This window comes from Candida dubliniensis, chromosome R (assembly GCF_000026945.1).
Source record: "Candida dubliniensis CD36 chromosome R, complete sequence".
Classification (NCBI taxonomy): Eukaryota; Fungi; Ascomycota; class Pichiomycetes; order Serinales; family Debaryomycetaceae; genus Candida; species Candida dubliniensis.
Genome location: NC_012867.1, coordinates 1,950,088 through 1,964,505, shown reverse-complemented (window position 1 = coordinate 1,964,505; position 14,418 = coordinate 1,950,088). Strand labels below are relative to the sequence as shown.

General features: G+C 28.9%; 6 protein-coding genes across 6 annotated transcripts; 2 read left to right on the top strand and 4 right to left on the bottom strand. All coding sequences in view use genetic code 12, as the record gives it.

The window, feature by feature from the left end:
- Positions 1 to 2,912: 2,912 nt before the first annotated feature.
- Positions 2,913 to 4,826, top strand: CD36_34690 (transporter of the Major Facilitator Superfamily (MFS), putative; the record flags this gene model as incomplete). Its single annotated transcript, XM_002422366.1, has 1 exon — positions 2,913 to 4,826. One exon carries the CDS (start codon positions 2,913 to 2,915, stop codon positions 4,824 to 4,826), a length of 1,914 nt encoding a protein of 637 aa, XP_002422411.1.
- A 451-nt stretch (positions 4,827 to 5,277) lies between these two features.
- On the bottom strand, positions 5,278 to 6,152 carry CD36_34685 (proteasome component, putative; the record flags this gene model as incomplete). Its single annotated transcript, XM_002422365.1, has 2 exons — positions 5,278 to 5,989; positions 6,109 to 6,152. The coding sequence occupies 2 exons, from the start codon at positions 6,150 to 6,152 to the stop codon at positions 5,278 to 5,280; spliced, it is 756 nt and encodes a 251-aa protein (XP_002422410.1).
- Positions 6,153 to 6,565: 413 nt separating this feature from the next.
- CD36_34680 ([NU+] prion formation protein, putative) lies at positions 6,566 to 10,186 on the bottom strand (the record flags this gene model as incomplete). Its single annotated transcript, XM_002422364.1, has 1 exon — positions 6,566 to 10,186. One exon carries the CDS (start codon positions 10,184 to 10,186, stop codon positions 6,566 to 6,568), a length of 3,621 nt encoding a protein of 1,206 aa, XP_002422409.1.
- Positions 10,187 to 10,539: 353 nt separating this feature from the next.
- On the bottom strand, positions 10,540 to 12,132 carry CD36_34670 (purine-cytosine permease, putative; the record flags this gene model as incomplete). Its single annotated transcript, XM_002422363.1, has 1 exon — positions 10,540 to 12,132. One exon carries the CDS (start codon positions 12,130 to 12,132, stop codon positions 10,540 to 10,542), a length of 1,593 nt encoding a protein of 530 aa, XP_002422408.1.
- A 395-nt stretch (positions 12,133 to 12,527) lies between these two features.
- On the top strand, positions 12,528 to 13,214 carry CD36_34667 (protein Pet18 homologue, putative; the record flags this gene model as incomplete). The annotated part of the gene is made up of 1 exon (XM_002422362.1): positions 12,528 to 13,214. One exon carries the CDS (start codon positions 12,528 to 12,530, stop codon positions 13,212 to 13,214), a length of 687 nt encoding a protein of 228 aa, XP_002422407.1.
- A 596-nt stretch (positions 13,215 to 13,810) lies between these two features.
- On the bottom strand, positions 13,811 to 14,314 carry CD36_34665 (ubiquitin carrier protein, putative; the record flags this gene model as incomplete). The annotated part of the gene is made up of 1 exon (XM_002422361.1): positions 13,811 to 14,314. One exon carries the CDS (start codon positions 14,312 to 14,314, stop codon positions 13,811 to 13,813), a length of 504 nt encoding a protein of 167 aa, XP_002422406.1.
- Between the last annotated feature and the right edge of the window lie 104 nt (positions 14,315 to 14,418).

The following is a 14,418-nucleotide window of genomic DNA, read 5'->3' as shown; positions in this document are numbered from 1 at the left end:
ATTGTTGTATATGATTGGGATGTGGATGTGGATGGGGATGGGGAGGGGGGGTGTTTGGTTTGGTTTGGTTTGGTTTGGTTTGACTTGTGTTTGTGTTTGTGTTTGTTTTTAAAGAAAGCCGATAAATCTCGACAAGTTTAGACGAAACAAAGGTGTCAAAAAAAAAAAAAATTATTGTGGAATATTTCAAATTAACAATATATACATATAAAAAAAAAGTGGCAGTTCAACAACAACAACAACAACAATCACCACAACCAAGAAATATTACGGAAAATTTTAGCTAATAATAACAAGAACAAGAATAATAACAAGAATAAGAACAAGAAAAATAACAAGAAAAATATATGAAATAGTAGTAGAAACCCACCCACTATAATGAAAAAATTAGTATAATGTAGAAACGCAACAATTTAAACAATACATTGACATTATGCTAATTCTTGCATAACGCATTATTATTATGGACATTGTTGGTATTTCATTTTGTACATAGAATATCATCAACAACAATAATTGATTGACAGGTGGTAGTGGTAGTGATAGTGGTTTCGTAGGTTGGTAGAATATTAGTTAATAATTTAGTTTTAGATGTTTTTTTTTTTTTTTTTCGATAAAGCCTCCTCCTCCCTTTCTTTCCCTTCCCTTCCCTTTTTTATTCTTTCTATGAATTGTCTTTAGTTTTTTCTATTATCTCCAATTAAGCCTCATCGAGTTTTCTCAATCAACCCTCCCAACCCCCCTTTTTTTATTATTATTCTTTTGTTCTTCTTTGTCTTCCAATTTTAATTCAAATATCAATCACTACCACCACCACCACCACAGTAAATTAAACATATAACAACAACCTTGATGGTTGTTGTTATATAATAGATTCTACTATAAAAAAAAAAAAAATTACCATTAGAATAGAATACCGCCCCCCCCCTTCCCCCCTTCCCCCCCCCCCCCTTCCTGTCAAAAAATGGTAATGAAATTAATTTGTGGTTTTTTCCAATTCATCAATTCATCAAAACGAAACAACTAACAAAACAACTAACAAAAACAACGTGCAAAAAAATTAAAACTAAAAAAAAAAGGAAAGCGCAAAAAAAGAAAGCGCAAAAAAACAACAAATCTAATTGCTAATATGCAGGAATTTGTTTTTTTAGTTTTTCCTTGCGTCTCCTGCATATAATCTATTGTTTTTTTTCTTCCCAGCCAAAGTTGCAAAATGAAATTTTTACTTCTTTTAAGCTTGGCTTGAACGGAAAATTAAAATAAACTAAACTAAAAATAAAATAAAATCAACAACTGAATAATAAATCTGTCAAGATGTCAAAATGTCAAAATGTCAAATATATAAACCCTGTTGCATAGGAAAATGATTTGGTTAGTTTTTTTTTTTTTTTTTTTTTTTTTTTTGATTAAACTGTGGTTTAATTAAATTTAATTGAATTTAATATTATTCAACGTTTTCTTTAAATTTATTTATTTTTTGTTCAATTAAACTCAATTTCATATTCATAAAGGGTTATCTCTTTAATAATAATAATAATATAGTGACAAAAAACTAAAAAAAATAAGAAATCATACTCATACTTGAATTGAACTTTACTTCTATCTGTTGAATGTGAATTAAAGAAAGGAAAGTTAGATTTATTGATCACCACACAGCAACAGCAACAGCAACAGCAACAGCAACCACTACGGCTACGGCTACGACTACGACTACGACTCCAGCTACTAAGTATTCCAATTACCAATTAAAATCTATTAACTAATTCCAGAATCGGGGACATTGTTCATCATTCACTGCCTCGTTCTCTCTTTTACTCTCTTCTTGCCCACCGCCACCGCCACCTCCCTTTCTTTATTTTGAACGTTCTATTAGTTAATGTAATTTGTGTGATTGAAATATTTCATTGAGTGATTTACAATAATACTAAGAAAAAACAAAAACAAAAACAAAATAACCCACCACCCTCCCCCTAGAAACAATGGGAATAAGTCTATACAAACTAAACACAAATATACAAAAATCTAAAACCAAAAAACCAAAAAAAAAAAATAAAAGGAGTTTCAAAACCAATGAAATTCAAATTCAAATTCTCACATTCTAATTAATACTAATATTCAACTTATTATTACTAGAGATAAATTATTCTTTATTGTTATAAACTTAATATTAATATTTGTTGTTTTATAAATCTAACAAAGAACATCACTAATATAATCACTTTATGTAAATATCTCTCTCTCTCTCTCTGTGTTTGTGTGTGGTTCGTTCTTCTCTGCCCTATTTGTTGTTGTTTTTTTTTTTTTTGGGAATTCCGATTTCTTCCTCCTCTCTTATTATTCCTCTTCTTCCTTTTCACCGTTTTATTCTCTTTAAAATTTATCAAATCTGGGTATTTACTATTACTGTATATTGTAGATTCTTTGTTTCTTCTCATACACCCCCCCCCTTCCTCTCCCCCCTTTCTTTCTTTCTTTCTTTTTTTGTTGATAATTTTGAACCATATCAAATATATAAGTACTCTGACAAATTTCATATTATCAGATTTATTTTCTCTAATTTTTTTTTTGTTTTTTTTTGTTTTTCTAGTTTATTGGTTTTGATTTTTAATTAATTATTCAATTATTTAATTACTCAAATCATCAATTAATAGTTTATAATCAAGATATAGTATTTTTTGGAGATAAAATAAGTTGCTTTTAATTGCTTTTCTTTTTTTTGGTTCACTTTAGTTTTTGTTTTTGTTTTTTTTTTGCAGTCAAATTTCAACCACGCAAAAAGAAACAGAAACAGAAACAGAAAAAGTTACACAACATTTACTTTAAGGGGTCAGGGTAAGGTACCTAAACATAAACATACACATACACATACACATACACCATTTATTGTCTTATTGTTATTATTATTATTAATTATGAATTCAGATTATACTAAAGATAGAAAAACTACTATTACATTTGATGAAAAACAATTACCTGGAACACCACCAGAAAGTATCACCACTTTAACTGATATTAATAATAATAATAATAATAATAATGATAAAGAAATTAAACCTCAAGAATTAGCTGATAAATTAAGTGATGTTCATAGTAATCTTTTACCAAAATCACAAATTATTATTATTTTATTGACATTATCATTAGCTAATATAGTTTCATTTATGGATCAAACTGGTATTACCATTGGATTATCAATAATTAGTAAAGATTTAAATGCTCAACAATCTATTAATTGGGCTGGTTCTGCTTCATTATTAGCTAATACTGTTTGTCAAGTTTTATTTGGACGAATGAGTGATATTTTTGGTAGGAAAAAAATTATTTTAATATGTCTTATGATTTTAGTAATTGGAGATATTTCTTGTTCATTAGCTCGTAATGGAATTGAATTTTTTATATTTAGAGCATTAGCTGGTATTGGTAATGGAGGAGTATCATCATTATCAATGGTTATACTTAGTGATATTGTTTCATTAAAAGATCGAGGGAAATATCAAGGTATATTAGGAGCTTCAGTTGGTATTGGTAATGCTATTGGACCATTTATAATGGGAGCATTTATAAAATATAATAATAATAATTGGAGATGTTATTATTATTTTTTGGCACCATTAGGATTTATTGTTAATATAATATTATTTTTTTGTCTTAAAAATAATCATAAGCATAAAAATAATCATAAAGATAAAAAATTAAATGATGTTATATCAAGGAAAGAAAAATTTTTAAATATTGATTATATGGGAATTTTAATGGCAACGTCAAGTTTAACATTAATTTTAATTCCTTTAAATGGTGGTGGATCTACTTATAATTGGAATAGTAATTTAGTAATTATTATGTTTACAATTGGTGGATTATTATTATTAGGATTTTTATTAATTGAATGGAAATTTGCTAAATTACCAATGATCCCACTTGAACTTTTTAAAAATCCTTCACTTTGTTTATTATATTTAGCAACTTTTTGTTTTGGAGCAACTTATTTTAGTTTTATTTATTATTTACCTTATCATTTTCAAATAATTAAAAATAAAAATGAAATTGATACTGCTATATTTTTATTACCTTTAGTATTAATGCAATCTATTTCATCAATTATTTGTGGTAGAATTATTAGTTATACTGGTCATTATTTTTATGTTGTTCAATCAGGTTATTTACTTTGGTTATTAAGTGTTGGGTTATTAATTTTATGGAATAAATCTTTACTGGATGGAATTCATATTTTAATTTTATTTATTATGGGTACTGGTGTTGGAGCTGCTTTCCAACCATCAATGGTTGCTGTTCAAGCAAATTGTAAAAAATCACAAAGAGCTGTAGCTATATCTACAAGAAATGTATTACGATCATTAGGTGGAACCGTTGGAATTGCTATTGGTTCTACTATTGTTAGTAATTCAGTATTAAAAGAATTAACTCCCCTTAATAATAATAATAATAATAATCCCAATTCAAATTCAAATTCAAATTCAAGTTTATCACCAGAAATAATTAAATATATTAAAAATCATATTTATGAAAAAATCCCTTTAACATCATTAAATTTAAATAATCAACAAATTAATGAAATTAAAGATATTTATACTATTGCTTTAAGAAATTATTATTATTTTTTAATTCCATTAATGACTATTTGTGTTATAACAGCAATGTTTATTAAAGATAATGGATTAAAAGCTTTAGATGAACAAAATCCAATTGATACTAAAGATTTTATTAAACGTAAACAAGATCTTGAATCTTCTGCTTCTTCAATGACTGTTAAATGTGAAAATGAAAATGAAAATGAAAATTGTATAAACACAACAGTAAACAAGTGATAAAGTTGTGTTTCTTTTTTTTTTATATTTATCTTATTTTGAAAGGATTTTTATATAGACTTTATAAGGTGCTTTTTTTTTTTTTTGCTTTTATTATCATTGATTGATTGATTCATTCAATTATTACTGTTTTTTTTTTATAGACTTACATACATACATATATATATATATATACATATTTTGAAAATAGAGAAGAATATCACCTCTTATACAAACTACCAATTGTTCATCCTTTTTAGTAACTAATTTTCATATTCTTCAAAATCATCAAATATAAACTAGTTTGAGTATCTACAAAATTAAAAAAAGTTCATAATCACCAGCCCAAATTCTTATCCTGGCTTTACTTTTTTTTTCTACGCATGTACGATTTAATCAATTGTTATAACGTATATTTATTTACTTTTATCATTATTACTTTCTTTCTTTCTTTCTTTCTTTCTTTATTTCTTTATAACGATTCTAAAGTATCATTTATTTCTTCAGGAGTTAATTTTTTAAATCTTGGACCAGGAATATTAGTACCTTTAAATCCTAATAATTGTTCATGAGGATCACTAATAATAGCAATATCCAAATTATCTCCATTTAATTCTCCATCAATACTTTCTTTTAATGCTAATAAAGCCACATGAAGTGCATCTTCTAATTGTAAATTTTCATTCCATCTTTTTTCTAAAAAAGTTTTAGCCAGATTAGAAGTTTTACCAATAGCAGTAGCTTTCCAAGGGAAATAACTACCACTTGGATCAACTTGATATAATTGAAATTTCCCTTCATTTGTTTCATCATATCCTCCAACTAATAATGATACTCCAAATGGTCGAATTCCTCCTGATTGAGTACTTTCTTGCATCACTTTAGCAATTTCTTGAACCATAATTTTCACCGGTGGATATTCATTATATATCCGTTTATAATTACTATGAGCCAATTTACGAGCTCTATCAACTAATACTCGGAAATCTGGTCCCATCCCACTATAAGTCATACCAATATTAGGAGTAATATATTCAACTTTAATATTAGTATCATTTCTAATTAATGGTGAATTGGATTTACGTTCAGTAGCTAATACTACTCCATTATCACATTTGATACCAATAGCAGTAACTCCTTGTCTAACTGCATTCAATGCATATTCAATTTGAACTAATTTACCACTAAAGAAAAAAAAAAAACAAACAAACAAACAAGAAGTTAGTATACACATATGAATTGTTTGCAAAAGGAATATATTTCATTCCCACAAGAATTCAGTTGGTCAAAAAAAACAACATACCTTGGTGAGAATGTAGTCAATGAAAAAGAATATCTATCAGCCATATCTATAGTTTAATTTATAATGTAGTTATTATTATTATTGCTGTTGTTGCTGTTGTTGTTGTTGTTGTTGTTGTTGGTACTAATAGTGATAATGATAATGACAATGAAAGTTGATAATGTTGATGGCAATTATGATTTATATAATACTAGTCAAATGGCCTTCTTTTTAATTTTTAAAGAAACTTGTTTTATTTTTTTTTTTTTTTTGCCTTCGAATGTGGAAAATTAATTGGGGCTCTTTACACGACTAAACTCAATAATTTTACCAACCAATCAATCAATCAATCAATCAATCAATTTAACCAACTAACCAATTAACCAAAGAATTCATTGAACATATTATATTATTACTCTTACAATATTATACTCTAATTAAATGACTACTTTTCTTTCTTTCTTTCTATATACTACATCTATTCTTCTTCATCATCAGTATCCACTGGTTTTGGTGTCCCTTTAGGTGAACTTAACCATTCAATATATCTTAATCTTCTTCTTTCTGCTTGAGCTTTCTTTTCATTTCTTGTCATTTTCTTCTTTCTTGTTCTAACTTTAATATTAGCAGGAGAATCATCATCATCAGCTCTCTTTTTAATTGGTTCTGGGACAGGGACAGGGACAGGAACAGGGCCAGGTGTACTTTCTTTAGAAGATGTATCACCACCTTGATCTTCAAATCTTTTAGAATCAACAGCAACTGTTCCTTTTTGAATCACTTCTCCATTTTCTACATGCCATTGTTCAGGACATAATGCTCCAACAAATTCATTGTTATGAGAAATCATAACTACTCCACCATTCCATTCTCTAATTGCCACAGCTAATCCACCTAATGAATCACGATCAAGATAATTTGTTGGTTCATCCAACACCAATAAATGAGGATTATTCCACATGGCACCAGCAATAACCACTTTAACTAATTGACCACCAGATAATGATCCCATTGGAGTATGATCAGCAATATCACCATCCAATCCAACATCTTCAAAATGTTTACGAATCACTGAAGGAGTTAATTCTCTATATCCTAATCCTTCTCTTGAAGCTTCATGATCATCAAATTTTTGAATCAATTTATCAAATCCATGTTCAAGTAAAACTTCTTTTGGTACCCAAGAATTATATTTAGGTAACCAATATTTCCATTTCACTTCATATTGAAATGATTTTTTCAATTTTTGTCTACCAACTAATGCTTCAATTGTTCTTTTACCTCTACCATCATCAATATCAATTTCTTTTTTCATCATTTCTTGTTCTTCTTCAGATACTTTTCTACTTTCTTTTAATAAAACTTCACGATCATCACCAAATCTATAACGCCATTGTAAATATTGATTAGCAGTTTTTTCTTTATGTTGTTCAACATGTTGTAATGCATGTTGAGCAATATAACCAATTCTTAAATTTGGATGTTTTTCAACTTTACCTTCTTGTGGTACTAATTCAGCAGTTAATAATTTTATTAAAGTTGATTTACCAGCACCATTTGGACCTAATATAGCAACTCTTGATGATAATGATAATGAACATGAAACATTTTTTAATGATGGTTTATCAGCACCAGGATAAGTAAATGTAACATTAGACATTCTAGCAACAGCTCTAGTATTTGATTTAACTCCAGTTAAAATCCCTGGTGGTGGGAATGCCATTTTAACATTTGAATCAGTCAATGTATAATATGATTTACCTTCAGGTTTAATTTTAACAAATTCTGATAAATTTCCTTTATAATAAGCCAATTTTTTATTTTCATAATGAATAATATCAGTACAAACAGCATCTAAAAATTTTGAATCATGAGAAACAATTAATGAAGTAATTTCAGTATTTTCTACTAAATAATCTTGTAACCATTTGACATTAACAACATCTAAATGATTGGTAGGTTCATCCAATAATAAAACATCAGCTTTCATTAACATTGCTCTTGCTAATTCTAATTTCATTTTCCAACCTCCTGATAATGATCCTACTTGTTGTTGTAATCTTTCATCAGGAAATCCAACATTTTTCAAAGCTTGTTCAATTTCTTCACTTCCAACATTAGATAATTCTGGATCCAGACCAATAAAACTAACTAAATCCATATCAGCTTCAGATCCTTGTAATTTATGTTCAACAAAACATGTTTTCAATTCATCAGCAGTAGGAAATCCTTCTAATTGACCTTTAGAAATTGCTCTCATTAAAGTTGATTTACCAGCACCATTTCTACCACATAATCCATATCTATGTCCTTTCAATAATCTTAATTTTGTTTTGTTTAATAACATACGAGTACCATATGCTAAAGAAAAATCTGCATCAACAATAATAATAGCTCCATCATCATTATCATTATCTGTAGCTGATTCAGGGTTAAATAAATTTTTGACATGATTAACTACTAATTGGGAATAATTTTCATTATTAGTGGCCATCATTAAATATTCTTGTAAACGTTTCCAATCATTGACATGAGCATCAACTTGTAAAATGGTTGATAAATATTTTTTCAAAATATCATCTTTCAATAATTCAATTGGTTGTTGATAATCTTCATCAGGAATATCTTCAATATAAAATTTTTCTGCTTGTTCAAGAGTAATTCTTCCATGGAATTTACCATCACTTTGTTCATTTTCAGCATCTTTTAAAACTTTTAAAGCTTTACTGGCCAATTCTCTAACTTCTGGTAATGAAGCATTGTTGACAACTTTTTCTACACCAGGTAATAAAATTGGAATGAATTTTTCAATTTCTCTTTTGTTATTAACTAATCTGGTTAAATTTTCTGTAACCATAACTGTTTGTCTTAATTGTTCATTTGATGATGATGACATTTTCAATGATTTATCTAAAATCGGTACTAATAATGATAATGCTGGTTCTGTGACTTCAGCTACAAATGTCACAGAAGATAAATTCTTGATACAATCAGTAACTTTTTGTGGATCAGCTAAAGTATCAACAATTAAATCATATTTGTTTTGTAAATCCAAATTATCTAAAACTTGAACAAATTTTTTCAAAGTTGTAATACCAGCTTTAGCTAATTCTGGTTTAAAATCAGTAGATAAATCAGTTAAAACAGGTACAACATCAATAAATTTCATTTCTAAAATATCTGCTGGTACATCATCAATTAATTTATCAAAATTGTTTAATGCTGCAACTTTAGAATTCCATTTAGCTCCCGATTTAAAAATATTTAAAAATTCATCTAAAACAATTGATCCTAATGCTTCTATAGGATAAATTCCAAATAATGTATCAGTAGCAGATTTAGCAGCCTTAACAACATTTTTATCTTTATCAATAAACATATCATAAGCAGTACTTAAAAATTGTAATAAATAAGCTTCTTTAGGAGTTTGACCACCAAATTTACTTGCCAATTGTTGAATGATTAATAATGCTGCTTCTTTAACTAATGCAGGACTTTTCGGTTTCAATAAAGATTTCAAAATTTCATTCAATTTCCATTCATTAATAATCGATAAATCTTCTTGTTCATCAATTATTTTAATAATGGTTTCAACTTCTGGTCTAATTTCAGCTATTTTGGTGGCTTTTTCAATATTACTTAAATTCTCTTCAAAAGGAATATTAGAAACATTCAATTTAGCAAGAGCAGTATTTAATGACGTTAATGAAGTGGTTGATGCATTTGGATTAGGAGTACTTCTTCCACTAGTTGGTAATGATTCTACTGGGGTTGAAATGGTAGAACTTTGGTTAGTGTTATTATAATTGTTGTTATATCTATTATTGGAATTATATCCTTGATTGTAGCCTTGTCCTTGTCCTTGTCCTTGATATTGATACTGTTGGTTAAATCCTTGATTATATCCTTGGTTATACCCTCCTTGATATTGAAATTGTTGGTTTCCTGGTTGAAATGTTGGTGCATTACCATATGCTTGATTATAATTATAACCTCCTCCTTGATTATTGTTGTAGTTGTTATTTCTATAACCAAACCCTTTTGGTTTGGCTTGTTGTTGCTTTTGCTGTTTTATGAAATCGTCAAAAGACTTAGACATTGTCTATAATAATATTGTGGTATGCACCTACAAAGAAAAGAAAGAAATTCTATAAAAAGATAAGGGTTAAAAGAAATGATGATGATGATGATGAGGATCAAAAAAATTTTTTTTTTTTTTTTTTTTTTCACTTCACTCACCACACGCACGCAGATGATACACACACGTACACAAGCAACGTTTCTTTTTTTTTTTTTTTTTTTTTTTTTTGTTTCTACGGTTCTTAAAAAGGAAACATTTTTGTCAGCCGCACATGCTACCTATTCAAGTAATGTATCTGATAACCGAGGAAGGAGATCCAATTAAACAACAAATCAGAATCTTTTCGTAACTTATTTGATTGTTAATTTTCTCTATTTCTTCAATAATCTTAACTCAATATATCTAAATACTGGATATGTTATAGCAGTAAATCCAAATGAAATCCACATACCTAAATCAGCACCATACTCCCCAACTTTCTTTGCAATAGGACCTTTATAATAAACCTGGTTCATGCCAATAATTGCTCCAGCACATCCACAAAGAAATGCAAGACAAGCAGCAAATCCCAATGTCCTACCTTTAGGTTTATTCCAATTCATCCAATTGTACATTTGTTTATAATCTCCATCAAACTCACGTTCGTGTAATTTTCTAACTTTGAAAGAAGACCTGAAAATCAAATTTTCTTCTAATAATAATACAATATACATGGTGATCCAATATCCTAACATTGGTAAGAAATTGCTTAAAATCGTCAGGAAATGATATCGACCACACACCGATAAAACAAGATAAATGACCGTGACTATAGTAGCCCATATCCATCGAGGAACATATGTTAATCTCAGATCGATTAATTGAAATTCAAATGCAACTGAATAAGTGTTCATAATATTGTTACAAATCAAGGAAATATATAACAACACAGCAACAAATTTTCCAAACTTCCCCCAATGTGAAAATGTCCCCACAATTAACCCACCCACACCATATTCATTGTAAGCATCATTCCATGGTTGGTATGACAATGCAACATTACCACATATTGTCCCCGCTATAGCAACAAATGTTGATGGTACAGCAATACCCAAAAATGTGATTAAGAATATTTGATATGAGGGAGTACTTGCAGGGTATAATATATAATAATCAGCAGCACCACTACCCCAAGTGGCCGTGACTGAATAACAAAGAGAAAAATAACTGAGCCAATTACCTCTTGAAGTCACTTTTGAATAGCCAGCATCATTTATCATTTTATTTGATTCAATGATATAATTAGCTTTTTGACAAACAACAACATAAAACAATATACTAGCAATGAAAATTGGGATTGAAAAAATCGTTTGGAATTTTAATAACACTTTGATCCCAAAAATTGCAACAATTAAACTAATTATTGCAATAACAACAATGCCTACTGCCAATGAAATATTATGATTTATGGCAAGAAGCATTTGACCACCCAATACACAATTGACCACTGACCATCCAATACCACCAACAATACAAATAAGGGCCACAAACTTGACCCCCCATTGTCCAAATAAAAATCTTGCCGTGACCATTTGTCGACAACCAGATTTTGGTCCCATTGTGGAACTATAAGCAGGGACAAGACAACCAATAATCATTCCTATGAACCCACTAATCATTGCATCACGTAAATTCAATCCATATAAAAGTGTAGGTAAAAAAAATGATGACATTGTAGTAAGTCCTCCACATGCAGACCACCAAAGACCAAGAGTTTGTATAAACAAATGCCATGTAGGGATCTTTTGACCAAGCTCAATTCGTTCTTGTTCACTCACTCTTTCAATTCCTCTGACTTCGACCCCCCATTTGTCCAAATTATAAATCCAATTGATATACTTGGGAGTTTTATGATGAATATCTGTTTCATTTGATGAAACTATATCTTGAGAAACAATTGAATCTTTACCAGTTGCAACCTCCATTTAGAATTAAGTCTATGATTATTATTCTGAATTTTCTCCAAATTAAAGAAAAGAAGCTTAAAGCATTTTTATGTAGATATTGACTTACAACTATTCATTTATATATGCTTACTATCAATCAATAATGAGAGGGAATCCTTAGCGCATAATAATTAATTATTAATACCGGAGGTTTTTTTTTTTTTTTTTTCCCTCTCCCCTTCCCTTTTCCTTTTCCTTTGTCCTTGATTTATGATATTAAATAAGTAATTGAATAAGCTGATACTCTTAGATTTTAAAACCTAAGACTACATAATACTTATAACTTGATTTATTTAAATAGTGTTTCCTATTTTCGGTTTGTTTCCCTTTTTTTTTTTTTTTTTTACCACTATTTTAGCTAATCACTATAATCGATGTCAACTATCGATAAACTTCTCAAAGTGCACCAAGATTTGTTTTTGCAATCAATTTCTCATCCCTTGACAAATGAATTATGTGAAGGAACTCTTGCTGATTATAAATTATTCACCTATTTAAATCAAGATCTTAAATTTTTCCAAATTGGACTCAATTTATTTGGTAAAACTTTAGCATATTGTGATGATCCGAAATCAGCAATCATTTTGGGGAAACAAATTGGATTTGTATCTACTGATGAAAATGATTATTTTATCAAGACTTTAAAAGAACTTGAACAAAATGAAGATTTGATCAAAGTGGTGATAAATTTAAAAGAAGAAAATTTGACACTTGTCAAAGTTCAACAATATATTAAATATTTACAATATTTAACTTTTGAATCCAATTCTTATGTTGAAATCATTACTTTTATGTATACTATGGAAAAAGTATATCTTGGTTGGGCTGAATACAATATTGCCAGAAAAGCAATTCCATCTGATTTACCTTATAAATATCAAGAATGGATAAATTTACATTATGGTCTTGATTTTACTAAATGGGTTCAATTTTTGCACAATGAAGTTGAAAGAGTGGTTAAAACTAAGGAAGATTTTAATATTTGTGAAAAATCATTTGTAAAATGTCTTGAATTGGAAATTGACTTTTTCCAAGCTTGTTATGAATATCAAGAAAATTAAATAGTACAATTTGATTTCAATAGATGTTTTAACTAGTTAGTTGTATAAAACTGTCTCTGTTATTTGCATTGGTGAGATGTAAACTAGCAAACCCTTAACGAATACTGAATGAGAATATGCGTTTATGGCTGCAACAGCTTTTTTTTTTATGCGTATTTCCCCCCCCCCAACATGGTAGTGCACTCAACTCCAAACAATAATTTACGTTACTGGTACCAATTCTTGATAATTGTAACTTGATTTATGAATAACAGCATTGTCAACTTCATGGCATGATAGAACTGTTATTCCTCAATAATATTTAAACCAAAACCATCATACCACTCTTTGCTTTCAGTTTTTGAAATCAGATTATTTTTTTATGGCTGTATATTTTCCAATATTTGTAAGAATTTGACCAGTATTTCACAGTAAATTAAACAAATCTTTATCTCTGGCATCTTAGATTCAAACACACAGTTTTACAAAACGTTACTATCCAATCCAAAAGAAGTTATTTATTATATCTACAAATGTTTCATCAACAACAACATCATCATCAAAACCAACAAAAAATAAAATCCCATACCTAAATAACTCAGACTTGTTAACTTAATCTAGAGTCCTAATGACTCTTTGACATGTTGTCTAATTTGTCGATTATATTCGGTACGATTATCTCTCCATAATTTACAAGCATCGATGTTAGCCCCACTTTCGGGATTAGGTTCTGCAAGCATAGACATAACACTCAACAAAATCTTTTCAATACTTTGCACTGGTGACCATCTTTCTTCTGGGCGTTCATATTGATTTGGATCTTCTCCAGGAGGATGTAAAATCGAAATACAAACAGTACCATCAGCATAAATGTTTGGATGCAACAATGGTGGATCAAACTTTAATGTCGGTGGAGATAATGGATAATCCTTGGGGAAAGTCAAAACAGCAGGGAATACGCCATTTTCATATGGGGTATCAGATGGTCCTTCTAAAAAACATTCCCATTTGTATAAATTATCTTCACTCACTGGCCCTGCTATTATTCCAGGTGGTGGATCCCTTGATAATTGTTGATACTCTTTTAGTAAACGTTTTTGAGCAGTGGAACGTGGGGGCATAAGTTGGGAATTAAATATTGGTAGGTGATACTAAAGAAAAAAGTGATCCAATATTTGTGTTTCTGATGTGTGAGTGAATCATTTTTTTTTTTTTTTTTTTTTTT